Raw genomic sequence first — 19,727 nt, forward strand, 5'->3', positions numbered from 1 at the left:
ATTATGTGCTACTAGTATCTGACACGTGATCACGCTCTCTAGCTCTATGATGAAAGACCAAAGATTGGCAAGACACACTGCAGTCACAGAATTCTACACAGAGAGAGTGCTGAGTTCTGTGTGTAGAGTTCTGTGACTGCAGTAATTGATGGAGTGCGCTGGCCTTGGCTGGGGGACGTGACGTGAAAGGATCACAGAATGTTTTGTGATGACGTTTTGTCCCTGCTCAGATCTAGAGCTCTAAAAATAGCGGTACCCCAGGTACTTTTTTTTTTTGAGGGGAGGGGGGTGGGTAATACACAGTACTGGTTGAGGGGGGATTCAGGTTCATAACATTCCTACGTGAGATAATAAGAAACCTCCTATGAAATATGAAAGAGCATTTGATGGAAGTTGGTTTTCAAATGGCTGAGATATCCATAAATAGTGATAATAATAAAAGGCAATACGGCACTGATCCCTTCATTAGGATTTCTTTGCTTCAACTTGTTTTTGGATAGCAACCATTTCAAAACCGATTTTCATCAAATGAAATTTTGATACCACTAAGAATTGCATGATCTTTATGACATCTCATAGATTTTTTTCTGAATATCGAGCTAAATCCTCACCTCAACCACAACAGTACAAATCCTTAATATGGGTGCAACCATGGACCCTACCACCTTCCATAGGGAAAAAAATAAAAAAATAAAAATCTACGAACAACAAAAACAACAATCAAATATTTCAAATATCATGGATCACTTTCATTCATTTCCCTGGGAATCCCCCAACCCCCACAAATAATTATGAGTAGTATAATTTACAGGCATATGTTGAAAATTTTGTGGTGATTTTTCAGTTCAATTACTCTGAGTATAATAATATTCAATGTACATATATGTATTACAATATGTTGACTTTTATTACATTCTATTCTGAGTGTGTGTTGCCTGTGGCTGTGGGAGGTGCACTCGGATAAAGACCTATGCATGTATTACGCACTTAAGGGTGGTAAACTGCTAACTTTCTACAAAAAGGGGGTGATATTTTAATCAAACCTGTTTAAAGAGGGGTTATATTTCCTGAAAAACAACACAAAATCCTCATTTGCCGGTGTATTTTTTTAGGCAGGAAACATGTTTAGGGTTTACATTTTTTTTATTTATAAACTTTCTTCAGATATCACTGCCATGTCTACAGGCCCTACTGTACAATTTGCAGGGGTTTAATTTTCGCAAGTCAGTGCGTCACAAAATTTCCATATGAACATATGGCTCATAATTATATATAGCCCATAAATGTAAACACCACAAAATAAAGCCAAGTTATGTATATAAAGGGTATACAGTATCAGATTGGTAAACACAGTAAACACATACAGACTCACTCAAAACGAGCTCTTGATTGTCACTCTCTTGGGAGCATTCCAGTCAGTGCTATCAGAATTACACCCTTTCACACTCATTCCATTCCTGTCAAGTGGACATATCTCTATTCATTCTCATTCCATTCATTCATTGTTATCTATAATCATTCTGTGTTTTTACAGGATGATTAGGACACAAACATTCCTATGTAGAATTGTATTTAATACGAAATAAACATTAATAGTTCTTACATTCCAGGTAGTAGAAAATCTGGACAGGATTGATAAGCACTCTATATATCACTGATTTGTTTCTCAATTTTATTATAATTGTTTCACAGAAACAATTACCAGTATGTCAAAATATGTGTTAAATTCATATTTACACCCAGTTTTACATGTTTATATAATTGCTTCTTGTTCCATTACATTGTGGTTATGTAATCACCATCTGATTTCAAATAAACATTTTCAGCAGACTCTGATAGCAAATCTTAAAATGTGGTTATTGTAATAATTGCAAATGTATCATATACAAATAAATAATTAGGTATGAATGACTAAAAAAATATATCAAATGTAAACATCATATACATGCAACAACAAATTGGCAAGAAAGATAGAACATTAATGTATCATCCATAAAATATTTCAGACATTCATGTAAGTTGGTATGAAGATGTATAATTGTAGACAGCAAACAATAGACATGTTTGCAAACTATATGTGCACATTAGCAACACACTTTCCTTTCAGAAACGATTTATTGTTCAATCTTACCTAGCTATCATGTTAACCCTCGTGAAAATACTATTACATTAAAGTACTTTGTTTTATATTCACAGGTTATCAAATTCCCCAGGACCATGGAAGAGGTGAGAGAAGCACAAGTGGCTTTCTTTGAGATATCAGGTACGCAATATAAAACAGTCTTTTTTATTCTTTCTTGCAATTTACTTGAAATTTGGCACATGTGATGGCTGTGATATACAGTTGTACGAACTTCATTATTTTTTTTTTTTCATGTCAAACATTTTGTTACCATGGAAGCAACTTTTTTTTTTAAATGAAAAGCATAGAAATTGCCAATTAACTTATCTTACTTGACTTCAGAAATGGCATATGTGATTATCAGTTAGCAAAATATACATTTAATCATTGTTTAACAATACATTGCTATGATTTCTACTTTTTTCCAATAAAGAGCACACAAAGTAATTTATGGTTGAGCTACCTCCCTCATCTTTAGGTGGTGGTATTAATCACATTGAGTGGTAGTTGTAGTTGGACATTGTAATTGATACAGTAATCATAAATTCAAAATTGGTAACAACTACTGTACATGTTAAAAAGGCAGATTCTCAAGATGTTGAAAGCGTTCTTTTGAGGCTTGACACAAAATTTCAAGATGAACATGTGAAGTTACTACCGGTATATAGAGTCAATATATTGCAACAATGCAGCACATCTCATTTACTCTAGGATTCCCACAAGTCGTTGGTGTAGTGGACGGTACCCATGTTCGACTGAATGGAGCACCGCTAGGAGAAAGGGAATATGCCTATGTAAACAGGAAGCATTTCCACTCGATTAACGTCCAAATTGTCTGTGCTGCGAACTACAAAATCATTGATCTGGTGGCAAGATGGCCAGGCAGTTCCCATGACAGCCGGATACTGCAGGTAAACTGTGCTTGTCAAAAAAGTTTAATACAGACCCTAAGTATAAACCGAGTATTTTCACAGCTCAAATAAACCTAGTACTGTACAGTTAGGGTTAAATGGAGCCCAAACCCAAAGAGGAATATGGACTGAGTGAAAACGGAATCCTTAGTAGAACACATCAGTTAAAGTTTTAGGAAATTGGGCAGTTATGAATTTGTAAAGTTTTGGTCTTGAAATTGCTTGATGAGGAGACTAATAGAGGTTATGACGTATGAGTGGGCAACAATTAAATCATAAATGAAATATAAAGGGAATTCCACAAAAATCCACTTTGCTAGCATAATGAAAGAGCACTTTAGTAAATGCTTTCAAAAAGCAACGGGGAAAACTGTTACCCTTAACATATATGTCAGTATCAAGTTGAAGGAATTATGTGTAATTTTCATGAAAAATCACTGATTTTTATGTCAATTATTGGGGTTTGGACGGTTAGCCCTTATGGAACAAACACAAGGTCACGCACTGTGGTTTATGTAGTAATGTCCCAATTTCACATTTTGGCATGGGTTATGTAGCTCCATGGTGCGTGTGTGTGTCGACAAACTTCTACAATGCTCTCCTTCTTATTCCTGTATTTTCGTTATTTCTGGGTCAAATTTTTTCGTTCGAAATTCAAAACAGAAGACTATTGAATTTCTCAATAGAATATAAAATCTAAAACTTTAGAAAGAATACAGAAAATTGAGTGCACTTTGAATGGTCTGCCACAGGCAGATATCCTTATCATGCTCTTACGTAATATGACAGCTGTTGCAGTCATTAAACCCTGGCTTGGCCTCCAGGTTTGCCACGCCTGAGTAGAAAGCTATTTTGCAGTGGGCAAATACATCTACTCTCACTCTCAAACGAGGAATCGTTAGGGGGCTATAGCACCCCATCAGCTTTGTTTGGCGATTGGGTCACGCCTCAAACGGGGGTTTGACGGCATTAGAATCAGTGATTTTTAATGAAAATTACACGTTCCATCTACTTGATACTAACATATGTTAAGGGTAATAGTTTTCCCCGTTTCTTTTTGAAAGCAGTTACTAAAGTGCTCTTTCATTATGCTAGCAAAGTTATTTTTTTGCGGAATTCCCTTTATATTTCGAACTATGTGAAATTGGGACATTACCACATAAACCGCACTGTGTGACCGTGTGTTTGTTCCATAAGGAATATAACCTTCTGATATTGAGTCAAATTTGATTTGTTTTAATAAAGCAAAACAATAGTTTAAAAAAAGCATCACATTCTAAATATTGGCCTGTCAAAAGACAGAAATTTGGGCATAATTGATGTGATTTTGTGGTATAATGTCAAAGGCTCTGCCTTCAACCCTTTCTAAGGGCCCAGGCAAGCAAAGTGCACATGCCCCAGAATATGCCACGTATGAGCCTACAAAACATTTTTTTCCCCTTTGTATACAGAACAGCGTCCTTGGGAGGTGTTTCGAGGGCTTAAAATTGCACGGACTACTCCTGGGAGATTCTGGGTATGCGCTGAGACCATGGATAATGACACCAGTGCTGAATCCAACGACTCCTGCAGAGAATGCCTACAACCGGTTAGCATGCATAAATTGTTATTTTGTTTGTATTGTTGTTTTTTTTATGAAAATGGCATAGTCATTATCTTGATTCCTATATCAATTAATAGTGGAGGATTGCCATTAATCAGTATGCAACTCTGAGATATTCCTTGTAATGAAAATGTCCTTTTTTAAGCCATTTTATTTGCCCTTTTTAACCCATTCTGTCTGCCATTTCTATCAGTCAGAGGGCATGATATGAAGCAATACCCTACAGGTGAAAATGGCATTCCATATTGCAAAATATAACATAATGTAAAAACACTGAATTGCAGTCAAGATGTGTCATGATAATTATGCAAAGACTTGGTGTCAAGAAATTGTCTTTTGTTTCCTGAATGGCTTTCTTTTCAGAGCACATGCTTCAACAAGGGTCATAATAGAGCAAGTTAATGGCCAGTTAAAGCATAAATTTCGGTGCCTCCTCCATGGGATGCAGATGACCCCAAAGCGAGCTGGAAGAGTCGTGACAGCATGCGCCATCCTCCATAATCTTAGCAAGACATGGAGGCAGCCCGAGGTTGATGGTGAACTGGATGACGCCCACCATGTTCCTGTTGACCCACCTGTGGGAGGAAATCCACATACTGGGCTGGCCATCAGAACAGCTATCATTGCGAACTACTTTAGTGAGTCATAATTGCGTATACATTTTCTATTTCTGTTCTCGAGGTTTGGATGTTACTGAAATAATTGCTCCCCTTAACTAAAATTTTCAGCGTGAACAACTCATATCTAGGATGGAAATTGAACAATTCTTGTGAAACTATTTACAAATATTAAACAAATTACAGCATAAATAGCAAATCAGCTAATCACTCTTCACCATAAACGTAATGACAGGCAACTGCAAGAAGCTTCTCCAAAACCTCAAGCTTCCTCTCTTCAATGGCAAGAAGACGCTCCTCATAACTCGATGATTCTCGATCCTTCTCGATCCTCCTTGGTCCTTGATCCATCGTAGCCTTCCTCTTCACTCTCGTTTTCTTCTTTTCCATGATCACCTCCACTGGCTCCACGTCAGCCGATGTGCCTGCCCTGTTCTCTTCTTCTTCCTCTGGTTCTTCCACTTCTACATCTTCCTCCACATATGTCTCCTGAGGCCCCATCCCATGTAGCATTCCACATGCAATGGTGTTTTCTGAAGCCTGTAAAAAGAATTAAGAAAATAAAAGAGATGAACCAGTTATGGAACCACTGATAAACATTACATATTCATAACTAAATGGTAGAAATTTTAAGCACTTGTAAATGTACCATGGGAGGTTCCACTGTTCCACGTATATATTTCATGGAAGCTTATTTCATTACACTGCCGTAAGGCAAACCTGTTGTTAATAAAGCTGTGTTGAAATGAAGACATTAGGAAATCTATTATTCGATTAGAATATAATCTTGCTGCTGTTTTACTTTTCCCTCTGTGTTGCTATGTAGATTGAGTGCAACAGACTGCAATTTCAACGGCAACAAGGACTCACCTGTGAAGCCTGGCTGAGCAGACTTATAGGAACCCCTGACTCCTCCTCCTCATCTGCAAATCCTTCCACACTCTCCTCAACCAGGGCATCCAGCACCAATTCCCATTTCTCAACCCTTTCTACAGGGGGTCCACCACCTTAGGATAAATCGGACAAAAGTAGCAAAAAGATCGAAATTAATGTCAAGAGTGCAATAAACTTTTGTAGGTCAGTGAACACGATGGATGCCTTTTCGAATTGGTCATATGAAAATAATTTACATGAAATGCAAATTAACGGTAACTGTAAGAGTACAAACAACAATACTCACATTGGCATAATGCACGTTTTGCATACGGAAACGCAGGGTTGAGGGGGTAACTTTGGGCGCCTCCCAAGGGGCCGCTATAAATGTGCATCCCTTTTTACTATAGAAGTATTGTAAAGCAATGTCTCCTGTATTGATTACATTGCATTTCGTGGAAACAAAAGTACCCTTGCTATATCAAAGGCGCGATCGAATTTTGACAGCATGTACGTTTGTAACATATATATTCGTGTTATATGATATCATATGTTTTCTATATTGCCAAGAGGATAAAGGGCATTTTAGGGTCACACGCCACAGGATCACCCTTCAATAAGCACCCTTGTTGTTGTGTAGATCTTGTAAAGCAAATCGTCTTCTATCATTTTCATGACTTTTCATTTATATAACAGTGTATTTGCTGTATTGCCGGACCTACTGTTAAAACCATTCTCGCTAGAACAACTGCATTTGCGTTCCTAATATCCATATTTTGTAATTAAGGGTGTGAGCGTAGGTGTAAATTTAGACACCTCCCCAAAGATTACCTTTGAATGTTCACCTTTTGGACAAGGTAGTTATTGTAGAGCAATGTTTCCTCTATTAATTAGTGGCATCTTATGGAAACAAAAGTGCCTTTGCTATTCGGCATGATTGAATTTCGAAAACTTGTATGTTTACTGGCCTCACAACATGGTAGGGGTCCTGGGTAATGTTTACGGTGACATACACTGCACATCCCACAGGGTTGCCTTTTAATGCGCACCCTCTTCACTGTATAGATCTTGCAAAGTTAATTTTCTTCTATCATTTCCACTTGTCATCATTGTGTGTTGCCGGGACTATACTTTTAAAACCTTTCACGCTAGAAGAAAGGTATTTCCATTGCTAATATCTGTGTTTATGTTGGGTGATGACTTTCCCAGTGCGAATTCGCAGTGCGAAAAAATAAATTCTTTCACCCCCTACTTCTTCTTGCGTGGTCTCGAATCTTTTGGCGTAATGAGTACATCCTGACAACGTGACACAATCACCCAAAGACCAGACTACGACAATAATATTAATGAGATAAAAGTATTTTTCTACATTATATTGAATACAATTGTAATACTTAAATTCCAATAATATAATGTAAGCATGGAAGCATTAAAGGACAAGTTCACCTTCATAGACATGTGGATTGAGTGAATGCAGCAATATTAGTAGAACACATCAGTGAAAGTTTAGGGAAAATCGGACAATCCATTCAAAAGTTATGAATTTTTAAAGTATCGGCGTAGTCACTGCTGGATGAGAAGACTCATAGTGTCTGATGTCATATGCGTACAATTATAAAGAAAATAAGAAGAGAATTTCACAAAACTTTACTTTTTGAATTAAGTGCACATTTCTTCGACTTGTTACTGACATATGTTAAGGGTAATATTATTACCCCGGCCTTCTGAAATGGAGAAGTCATGTGCTCTTTTGTTATGTGAGAAAAGTGAGAATATGTTGATTATTCTTTCTTTATATCGTTGTACTCGTGTGACATTACAAGCTATAGTAGTCTACTCATCCAGCCTTGAGTAAGCAGAAACTTCAAAAATTCATACCTTTTGAATGGATTGACAGATTTTCCTCAAACTCTCAATACTGTACTCTACTGATATTGCTGCATTCACTCAACCACATATCTAAGAAGGTGACCTTTTCCTTTAAGCACACTAATTTTCACAGATTTTGTGCTGTTTTGTTGAGTGAAAATGTGAAAAAAATTGTGCCTTTTCATATTTTGAGTAGGTTGATAGTACAATATATAGCGTGATCTAGTGCTGTTCCAGTCAAATTATGTCATCATAATTGCACTAGTCATACCAGTAGCAAGTTTACGATATATTTCACTTATGATTTCAAATAATCCAAATGGAAATTGTGAGAATTGGTTGCTTTATTTATCAAGTTTATGAAGCTGGCTGACCACAGCCACTCTGGTGGATTTAGTGCACTAACATCCGGAGAACTCAGGCAAAGTTGTGCTGCTGGTAGTGGTCCATGAAGTACTATGGTATTCATTTGCATAATCACAGCATTATTAAAAAATCTTCCACAGCTCTTATCTTTAAAAGAATACAGTAATTATTTAGTGATGTTCTTGTTATTTATTCAAGATGATAGACTGTCTACTTCACATTAACATAATATATACTTGGATTTGATAGTAAGGTAGAAGTATTATTATTATTATACACTAGTTCACTAATATACTGTAACATTGTTATTGCGCCAGCTATGTCAAGACTTGGTCATTCAGAGGAGAAGCAACATGGCTAAACAAAGAGACAGGCCTATGTGGGTGTTGTGCCCATAAAGCAGGGCTGCCAAAATTGGTAACTAGTTGAGAGTGAGACTCCTAGAGGCAAATACTATAATTTAGGAGTCAAAATGAGTGAGATCAAAAGAAATGCATACAAATGAAATAAAGTTTCAGGGTAGGAAAGGACCAAAATGAGTGGGTCTCACTCTCAATGGTTGAGAGTTGGCAGCCCTGCCTAAAGGCATGTGTCTTGATTTCCTTTGACTGTGTCGCGTGCATGAGAATGATTGCTACACATACCAGTCCGGAACTTCAGGTCCCGGTACTTCCTTGCTTTTGAGGACATTTCTGTCCATGTCAGCCGAAGGTCCTTTGCCGACCGTCCCTTTGGAAGCCCCTGTGCCTCCAACTCATCTAAGGCAGTTTGCCATGTGGCATCCTTCCTCTTCTTTACCTACATTATATTCAAAAAGAGATAATTTTACGGTTGTTGACAGTCATTATTGTACAAAAATGAAGATCCAAATTTCTCTTTTTAGAACTGTTTGCATCAAATGAAAATGTATGTCCTTTCTCACACATTCTTAAGGGATCACTTTTAATAATCCTTCTTTGTGCTTCTCATGATTCCACCAATATTATATTTGACATCATGTATTTTTGTTTGTTGGTTTGTTTGATTTTAATTGAAAGTTTGTAAAATATTTATGAAAGTGGAAATAACTGAAATAAAATGATATGTACTGAAAGAATTCCACATTCCTTTTTCTGCAATACCTCAATATTTTCTTTGTAAATATAAGGCATTACTAGTAAATAATTTCTGAATATTTTCATGAGATCTAAAACTCTGTTATCATGCATCACATCACAGGCATAATTGCCATTTGTGTAACATGGAATGAAATATGATACATAACTAAGTTTGAAACATATATATGTAAAGACAGAGACAGTGTCATCCTCACTTACTTTGTCGGCACAATGGCCCGCCTTCCCGAAAAGATCCCCTTTTTTTCTTTTAACGAATGATGACAGGAAAGAAACCTGTTGTAATGTGAGGTTTGGCCTCCGCTTTCCCATTTTCTCCCTTTTCCTTGATGCTAGTTCACTGAAATGTAATGTAAAAGAAAAGGAAAAGTCTTCAAGGTTATTACAAGTGCAGCATTGCTATGAAATTGAGTTTACAGGTACAGTACTCTCCGCGTAATCGGGTATCGCTTAAACGGGTACTCCGTTTAATTGGGTAGTAAATTCAAAATCAGTTCCAATGCACATTAAAACTACCTGATAATCGGGTTGCCTCTCCGCATAAACGGGTAAATAATTGTCTTCTAATCTAATTTCTACCCACATTTTATCTCAGAAATAACACTTTAGGAAATTAGGAATGTCAAATTTTCCGCGGCTAATCGCATTCTCTGCTCAATTTGCAGAGAAGACCAATCAATTTGGGAGTGATTAAACATGAAAATACATGTACCAGTATACCGACTTGTCACACCTAAATGAACATTACACATGTAGCTGGCACTCACAACTGCATAGACAGACAGGAATTGAACACACTTGTGCTCATCCCTTGCTCCGCAGCAACATTCACAATACGAGAAGCCTGCAACGAAAATCAGGCCATGCACCAGCTCCATAATTTTGCTTTTCCCCGGTCACTTCTCGAAAACCCGACGTTCTACGTGACTAGTGTATACGCAAAGAGATGTGTTCATTTCGGAAAACGCCTGCATGTTAGCGAAGAGTCTATAGTCAAACGACAAAGTTTTCTGAAGATTTATCTATCCATAAAAAGAGTGTAAATTATTGTTCATGACTGAGTAAGTAAGGTATGTGTAATGTGCCGTGCAAGCACGCGTGTTAAGCATACAGTGTAGGTGTTTGGTGCAGTGTAAAATGCATGTACTTACAATTATTACGGTGTGTCAATTGTGAGTGAGACGTGTTCTTCTGTTAATCGGGTACTCCGCTTAATCGGGTAAGAAACGCTCTGCTCGAGCCTACCCGATTATGCGGAGAGTACTGTACAAGCTTTGTTACGAATAGCTTAATATAATGATGATTACATAACAGTGCAAACCCTTGTGCATTCTGTGTTTCTTGATTGTGGGAACTGTGCATTTGGCATACACTTAAAGGGCACATGGGTTTGAAAGGTTGTACACTTGCAAGTGATGGATGCAAGGTACCGGTAATGAAAGATGGGGGTGAAAGTAAATACAGATTGATGTGCATGTGAGAAGGATAAGGTGTTACCTCTGAAAAATAGACAAACCCACATCCATGACCGTAAATGAGAACAAGTGGTCAACCACTTATACGGTACATGCAATCAAAACTCACCTGTCATTTTTACAATCTCTGTTTTCCTTTGGTTTTCTTTTATTTCGTTTTGTTGTTGTCTTGGTTATTGCTTGTTCGTTTGTTTGTTTGATTTTGGTTTTGGTTTTACTTAGCTTGTCTGGTTGTGGGAATATGACCAGAAAACACTGGACCTAGCCCTATTAAGGCCCATATGCAGGTGTTTTGTTTTCTTTTTTTCCCTACTCAGTTGCTCAACAAAACGTTGTTTTCTTCAGTCTGTGTGTCTGTGCTTGTATACACATTTCACAGAGGCATAGGAGTGTGCAACTGCTTGGATGTATAGGGCCTATTTACAAAGTGCCAGTAAAAATCTGCATACTACACAACATGTACTTGTTCATGGATGGTTGCTTTAAGAATTTGGTAGATTATTTACTTGAGAATTCACTTTCATTGTGATTGTAAGATTGCGCTTTTATGTTCATGGTCACAGCATAATCGGTGATTATTGGTTAGGACCTTGATGTTGTTTCTACCGGCCTGTCCGTACTCTAGCTGGATTTCATTATGTATTGGATCAGTGAGTTCAAACAAAGATAGCGACTAGTGCATACCGTAATCTTTGTGTGGAAATTTATTTTTGTAGTTCATATAAAACAACTATCATCAGCTGCCTGTCTGTCAATAAGAAGTGGAACACTTTGATTGCGATCGTCTATTAGATCTCAATGATGTCCAGTTCATCGGTTGTGCTAAGTGGATTAGCGTGCGATTACAGCCAGGCACTTAGTGACATATTAATGACATACATTGTTACATACTAGGAGTCAAGCTGTAACTATGAATAGGGAATGTGCTAACTATACACAGCCCCGTCGCTGTACGTAGGTACGTAGCGACAGCATACTTACACTAATTGCACAGCGTCTGGTCGGGCTACGAATGTGCATTAATATACTGTCATAATTCATTGTATTTGTCATATTGAGAACATTAATTGTTACCACTTAGGGTAATTGGAAAGTTCCAACAGTAACTAATAGTATGCAGTGACAAGCAATTCAACATGTCATTACTAGTTGGCTTGCCTATTCCTTATGGTGACTGGTTAATGTCTAACATGTTAATAGTACTATACCGGTAGTATAGTATTGCTTTAAATAGTACAGCTGCATTCCCTACTATACTGAGATCTAGTCTGTCGACAATACTAGTCAATAGAGTAAAGGAAGGCTAACCGGTTGTAATCCATTTCATTGATTGCTTTAGCATGTTTGTATGTCACTGCCATGCTACAAGAGGTGACAATCAATGAAATGGATCAGCCTCACCCAGGAGCATGAGCAGCTAACGTTATGGCCTACGCGCCTTGTTCTTGACATGAAATATCGTCTCTACCTCCAGAAACTTCACTTTTTCATTAATGACATTCGCTGGTTAGTTCCCCTCGATTTACCAGCGAATGTCAGAAATGAAAAAGTGAAATTCAACGAGGAAAAGACGAGATTTCATCGGTCAAAGCTACATCGTACACCGTACGCAGGCTCCCCTTTTTTCCCACCCTCATCCTCACGGACCTCGGCCCCGGAGGTCGGGGGAGAGTCTTGTCGGCGGTAACTAATGACAATGTGAGAGTCCCCAGCCGTGAGAAGAAGGAAAAATGAAATGTGCCGTGCAGCCGTGGGCGTGGGTTTTATGCCAATTTATTGATGTAATTTCTTGATTTGATTTACTATATAAGTAAACAGTTAATATAAATTCATGAATAACAGAAATGCCGGTATTTATTTGCAGATAAAAATTGACAACTTTTGGTACGGTACTTACGAATACGATGAACGAAGAGTCGAACACTCCGTCACAGCTAGCGTCGTTTGGTCGGTCCGTGCATAAACACGCGCGCAACAACCACGTACAACATATTACGTACGCGTTGCGTATTTGTAGGATGCAGACGTAGCTGCTGTAGAAATACAGTGTAAACGTCGTCACATCACAGATGGCAAGTTACGGGTCACCCGTAAACGCATTTAAATAGTTCGCGACATCTCATCTCGTCATCTCCCTCAAACCTAGCAGACGACAATATCGCTGATCCTGCGCATGTGTGACATTTTCCGCCTCGATCAAGTTCTATTTTTGTATATTTCGATTAAATTAGCTAATATCTGCTTTATGCAACGTATATTAAGCAACTATATTAGTTAATTTTGATGATAAGGCAAAGTGTCTTAACTTCAAAATTAACTAATTTAGTTGCACAAAGTTTTATGCAACGGGCCCCTTGTCATATCAAAACAGCCAATCTATAATGAACCACTTCTGTCAGCTCTTTTTTTTTTCTTCTTCTTTTTTGGTATGGAAAGAGATTCTATAAGAATGATTTGCACAATGCAATGGGTATTGATTCACTGTTCAAAAGGTGAAAATCTTCAATGTTTCTGCCCAAAGTGCTCTAATTTGAGCTCTCAGGATCTGATTTTGAAGTTTGTGGATTTGTTGGAAGAACTCTATATGTTCTATCATTCTCTCCTCCTTGTGATGATTGGCAACAAATTATCCACACATTTGCCTCTAGAAAATCACTGAATACTTTTCTGCGAAGGAAAGGAAAGACCTTGTTATCCCAGACAAAATCAGCAAGTGCACTGTGTGCTTAACAAGCAGGACTGTTTCCATCAAATATTTATGCTTCATCTCTCAGCAAATATGTGTAAATATCTCACCCAGCCATCTGTCATTTGCATATATTGTACATCATATGGATTAGAGTTGATGATGTTCATTGCTTTTCATATTTGTTACTTTGTAACTGTATTGGACATTGATATATGATTTCTTTCTGTTTTTAATATAATTTTCATTTTATCTTGACAGGTGGTTTAGTTTTATTGAGGTAATCTTAAAAAAAAAAATGTTTTTCGATCACCAGATGTACAGTAAGCTTTCCACCTTCAGGACCTTGATCTACAGAAAAGTATCTTTAGAGTTTGTGTACATCCACCTCACTCTTTCAGTTCTTGTATTTCTTCTCTTAAGACATTTGGTTTTGGAGTTTTGCATATCAAATCACTTAGTAGAAAATGTTAATGGATGTATGAAAATACCTGCTTTGTCCCTCTCTTAACTAACATAAATAAGCTTTACTTGTTACAAAGCAGCAGCCCATTGCCAGTCATATATTCTACTAAAAATAGAAGATGATATTCATATCAATGTCTGATATTGATGATGTTCTATTGCCTCTTCTTTGTCCTGTACGCCACTGGATACCTGGATTTGTTTTACCTTGATTGCGATCACAACTCTTTCCCTGTTGGATCCTGCAAACTCAGCCACTCAAAACATTCCCGATGATGCAATAAGGACTAGTCGTAGACCGTCAGACTCTCATGTACCAAAGATAAGCATACTGCAGGGCTTAAACTGTCCCAGTGAGCAGGGCAGCGAGAGACTAGCGCCCCTTGCGAGCAGTGAGTCGTTTACGGACTGCGAGTCGCCGCGGTCGTCCATCTCATCCATGAGTTTCTCCTCCGTGCTGAATCGGTTCCAGAACCCTTCCTCGGCCCGCGAGGAGGGCTACTGCTACTACGTGGAGAATGAGTCGCAACCCGCCGCCAACAACATGGCGGACTCAGAGGAGGACTTGACGAAACAGAATACCGTTACCACGACAGCCACCATCGAGTCCTCGCCCAGCAACCACGTGGACCACGACACGAGCCCCACAAGGCCCCCATCGACCCTCATTGGTCCGTGGAGTCTGTTCCGCGGCGGCAACGGCCAGGTAATCGACGAAGAGGGCAACGTCAAAGGTCGAACGTCGGCCAGCGACAGGTACACCCTGACGTACGACGGGATGGACCTGGATCCTGCCATGGGAAGCGAAGGGGGCACCGACTCGCCCCGCTCATCGAGACCACATTCCATAGGTGAGCCATCCCATCCTTGAATCGAGATCTTGCTGTGTACCATCTCTTCACAGAGTTCTTTTCAATGATTCTTCAATTTAGATCAGTATTCATTTGTCTCATTTACATCTCACTAACACAGAATTTTTCCTGCAGAAAGTCATTAAGTTTACTTTGTTCCTTCATGTCCTGAACTGCCATTCACAAAGCTCTGAGTCATGACTTTGACATACTAATGCCAATATCTAGAAAGATTCTCCTCATTTCACTTTCACTGGAATGTCAAATCCATGCAAATTTTTCAGAATGAGGTTTACTGCCGTGCGACTTCACTTGAGGTGACATTGTGGCAAACGAAGCCAGAGTTGACTCTTGTAGTAATGTGTCGAGTCACGTCAAAAGGAAGTTAGCAGTCATTTCACAATCTTGTGTTTTATGTCACTTGTCACAAGTTTCCTCTTAGCTATTTTGTTACATCCCCCCCCAAAAAAAAAAAAACGGTTTTCATGTAATTCAGTGTTAACTTGTCAATTACCTTCAAAGGGATATTCAGAAAAACCTTATTGGACCTCCCCAGCAGCTAATTTATCTCCCTGATGTGAAACCTTGCCAAGTTTCCAAAGAGCGGTGCCCTAACTCAACGTGATTTTGAATTCCCCATAAGCCCTCTACAGCAATCACGAGGTGTCCGTATGTAGTGAGTGGACACGGCACTGTTTAAGGGCGTCTTCCAAATTTCAGTATTTATGGAAGCAGGATAATTAATGTTCTGTGGAGCAGCCTGCTGTCTTCATGAAGTACTGAAGGTTGTCCTCTAGTAGCTCTTTTGTAGATGCTGCAGAGTTGTCATCTGAGTACATAACATATGCCATATGATGTACAAGTTGCTTCATGAACACCATCATGTCCAGGTGTATTGAGGCTTTGTCACAGCAGACTCAGAGATGCCAAATCCCCCAGATTCTCCAGGGGGTTCCTAAAATCATCAATATCTCTTAATGTCTGGATACGTGAATATCGAAATCTGCATGATGAGGGAATCAGTTCAACCCATTGAGATGCATTGAACATGCAAACATCTCTCTGATTACTCTATGGAATCTCATTGATTTCAGTGGATGTGTATTGGCAGCCCTGTAAGACCTCACAAGACTTGTAAAAGAGGGAAACCAGTTTAACATTGAAGCTGAAATAATTGTACTTGTCTTCTTCGTTTTTTGTTCTGGTAAGATTTGTACTTCAGCAGCCATTTCAATTACATTTATGAAGTTTGTGTCTTCGCCTCTTGTACAAAGAAACATCAGGTTGTGTTGTTATCATTCTTGGTGATATTCTGAAAGTACAGACTAAATTTCATTATATACTCACAGACAACATATTAAATGGAAATTAGTGGAGTAATTTCAGGACTAAGTACCCACTCTGAACATGACTTACAATTCATGATTTTTTTTAATTATTCTTTTGATTATCCTCCCAAGCTTTTATAACTTTCTTTTCATCTTTGTATATTTTCCCCCATTTTTTTTTTTTAGTTGCCACTTAGATGTTTGGGTCAGTAATCTGTACAAAAGGGAAATGACTATAAAAATGTGTAAATACTGTTCTGATGGAATATTTACAAAGATAAGGGCCATTTTTCTTTCAATAGACAGAGAGTACAGACCAGTACTCACCGAGCTATTTGGTTAACATGCCTGCTCTGCCATGCTTGCTGTATCTTAACAGTGAAGATACAAAAAGTGTCCATTTGGTAGATCTCTTTTGCAGCAGTAGGAAGGAGATAGCACAGTGATTCATAAAATTTAATCAACTCATGCATACTTGAATAGTAGAAAAAAAATATAGAAAAAGACATTTACTGATTAAAAGTTTTGTTGAAGGTCAAATCCAGGTATTTTTTTTAGAGATGAAATCATAGTGTTGATCATGAAAAATGTTGTCCAAAGAGATCACAGACATTGGTGCTAATTTGAGCCATAATTCATAAGGCAATTCCACTCAAAGACTTAATTATATTGTTGTAGCAATCTGCAAGATAATCCTTTTGATGACTAGGTTAAAATGGTGCATTGTTCCTGGACATCAACATATGAACTACAAACAGTATAGATTATTCTCTTTGATACCAGCAGAAATAAAATCTGATTGATTTGGCATTGATTTTCTTTTTTTCTACTCATTTCAGAATCTGAAGAGTTAATTTTTTATGTTTTCACATTTCTCCATTCTTTACCACTGCGACCCACAGGTTATGAATTTTATGTAAGATTTATTTTTCATTTCTTTTTTTTCTTTCCCATTCAATATTGTTTGGTGGCTGTTAACTTGATTTTAATGTCAAGACTATGTAGAGTTGATATATTAAAAGAAAATGCATGGTTTGATATGTTCAGAGTGTTAATCACCAGTGCAAGCATTGAATTATTGTGGTGTAACACATTGTACTATGTATACCCAGTACAGGATCAACGTTTTCAGCGCCGTGTATGCTCCGACTAATTCGCTTGCTTTAACTTGCAACAGGAGATGTGTAGTTTGTGTCCTATAGAATATATATTCAGACTCAAAACACATAGTGAAGGCTGTATAGTAGACAGTGTTAACGTACACATGTATCTGAATAATGGTCAGAAATGAGATACGGTACATGTACATTTAGCTCTGTTATGCACGAATGCTATATTGAGTGTATCAGTTACACGAAACATCATTACAGAAGCATGCAACCTGAAAAAAAAAGGAAAGAATCTCTTTTACCTTTACCTGGCATCCTTCCCATACTGTCTTTTTGTTAACCACACCAACATGATTATAAAAATTGCTTGTGCCCACCTCCCACCCCCCCCCCCACATCTTTCCAAAGAGCGAGAAAGAGACACACACACACACACATTCAGTGCAAGGATAATTTCAACACTGTACAAAAAAAAAGTACAATTTTTGTGATTCATTTGTACAATCGTCTGCGCCCACTTCATGCAGAAACTGCCCAAAATCTTTAAATGGCAAGTAGTCGGTTATGCATCAGCTCATGAGTCTTCCCAATCCTATCACTGCCAAAGACTAGTCACTCTGGTACATTAACAGGTGGGCATGTTGAAGCATTGGTCCTGAAGGTCTTCAAGGCAAGTTGACCACCAGAATGAAAACAAGCTCGAAGAAACTCTTTGAAAACCATGTATGCCATTCACAACAATCCACCCCCCCCCCAAAAAAAAAAAAAATGCAAACAAACAAACAAACTACAACTGTTCAGGTATGTAGGATTGGTACAATTTGAGGGAAAAAGATGTGTGGGTAAATTTAAATTTTCAGAATTTGGGCCGTGGAAACAATTTTCTTGCCTAAAGCTTGCCACAAAAGATGTTGTGCAGTGTCTTCTTGTGATAATAGACAATGCTTCGCAATTCCTGCCCCATCCCAACCCATACCCCTTTGTGAATACCTTAACTAGGCTTAATGCTTCAGCTGTAACATGTGTTTTCAGGACTTTGTGATACATGGATTTTTTTTTTTATAAAGCAACAGACTGCATATTCTCTTGTGTGATATGGAATCAAACAAGAAAAGTATGAAGGTTGCCACTTACTGTGACAGACTCACTCTTTTCTATTTTAGGCATTTTACTTATGACAAAGTACCTAAAAGTAATCATACTGGAAAGCTGGAAAGCCTAAGTATTTGTCAGCATTTGAGAGCATCATCTGTAACTGAGGGAAGAATGGGGTAATGCTGATATGTTGTGAGGAAGACAGCAACGAAACTGTCTGTTCCCAGGTACAGTCATTGATCAAATGTACCTATGATTACAAGTAATCATCATGTCCTTCCCACTCCAAGGATTTATCATGATTTATTGGAACAATCTTATCTACACAACCATGCATACTAGGGGAAACTATCCCTGCTTTTCTTTTTTCTTTCCTTTTTGAAATCTCTCAGTATTTATTTTCACTAGTATTATATGTTGGTATGTGTAGCTCTTCACAGTCAACAGTTATCTTTTTTCAGGTATAAAAGTAGCGAATGTGAACATATTTCTAACTTGATTTCATGATGTTAATCTGTTTGTTTCATTTCTGCAATAATGGAAGATGACTGGAGTGTGTGATTCTAAACGGGAAGTTTGACAGGTATCGAGCGAAAGAAGTTATGGTAAAAAAAAAGAGATTAAATCACTTCTCAGTGGGCATTGTGGAAATCTTGATGTTTATGAGTCTTGAATGATGTCATCAATTTTCAGCATATTGTCATTTTTTTCCCCCTCTCTATCTTTTTGTCGGTTTGGAACTCACAATCATAGATGATTGATTATAGTGCATGCCTTGAGTAGTAGTTTCACCTGTACTTTACATTTCCAGCAGTAGACATCTTCTGATATTTTTACAATGCCAGTATCTTTATGTAGCTATCTCCAGGTCTGTCCAGATATTTATGTTTTACTCTATAAACGAATAAGGGGAGGAATGTTCTTGACAATGATAACAGCTGAACCAGGACAGACAAATACATTTCATAGACACTGGGACAATTTCTGAGTCGGTGTCGTGCAACAGTGTTGGAAGTTAGAGGGTTCTCTATTAGAATGATGAGGTGGGATATCCTTGTGAAATGGAATTGTATAAATGTGCTAGGAAATCAAGAGGAAAAGGCTAGCTGCACATTGTAGAATGACAACAGAAGGCTTGTGATTGAATGAATGCATAGTGGGGGTGTCCTACTCTTGTCAAATTATCTGCTTGTCCCTTGTCATGCAATACTGTCCCTATTTGCACGCGCACTGCATTGACCT

The 19,727-nt window shown here is 38.0% G+C and overlaps 3 protein-coding genes across 3 annotated transcripts in view; 2 read left to right on the forward strand and 1 right to left on the reverse strand.

Annotated features, from left to right (window-relative positions):
- LOC139713371 (uncharacterized) overlaps positions 1-19,727 on the forward strand; it is a 134,532-nt gene that overhangs the window by 112,310 nt on the left and 2,495 nt on the right. Inside the window, exon 18 of the mRNA XM_071625108.1 lies at positions 14,357-14,953. Coding sequence (XP_071481209.1) covers positions 14,357-14,953 — 597 coding nt within the window. The remainder of the gene's footprint in view (positions 1-14,356; positions 14,954-19,727) is intronic.
- On the forward strand, positions 2,619-7,026 carry LOC139713370 (putative nuclease HARBI1). The gene is made up of 4 exons (XM_071625107.1): positions 2,619-3,033; positions 4,485-4,621; positions 5,000-5,274; positions 6,080-7,026. The coding sequence occupies exons 1-4, from the start codon at positions 2,809-2,811 to the stop codon at positions 6,082-6,084; spliced, it is 642 nt and encodes a 213-aa protein (XP_071481208.1). The 5' UTR covers positions 2,619-2,808; the 3' UTR covers positions 6,085-7,026.
- LOC139713369 (uncharacterized) lies at positions 3,526-12,311 on the reverse strand. Its single transcript, XM_071625106.1, has 4 exons — positions 9,678-12,311; positions 9,006-9,159; positions 6,124-6,260; positions 3,526-5,793 (listed from the first exon to the last, which is right to left on the reverse strand). The coding sequence occupies exons 1-4, from the start codon at positions 9,786-9,788 to the stop codon at positions 5,461-5,463; spliced, it is 735 nt and encodes a 244-aa protein (XP_071481207.1). The 5' UTR covers positions 9,789-12,311; the 3' UTR covers positions 3,526-5,460.

This window comes from Diadema antillarum, unplaced genomic scaffold (genome assembly GCF_040938485.1).
Source record: "Diadema antillarum isolate AM-2024a unplaced genomic scaffold, OU_Dant_1.0 seq00001954_RagTag, whole genome shotgun sequence".
Classification (NCBI taxonomy): Eukaryota; Metazoa; Echinodermata; class Echinoidea; order Diadematoida; family Diadematidae; genus Diadema; species Diadema antillarum.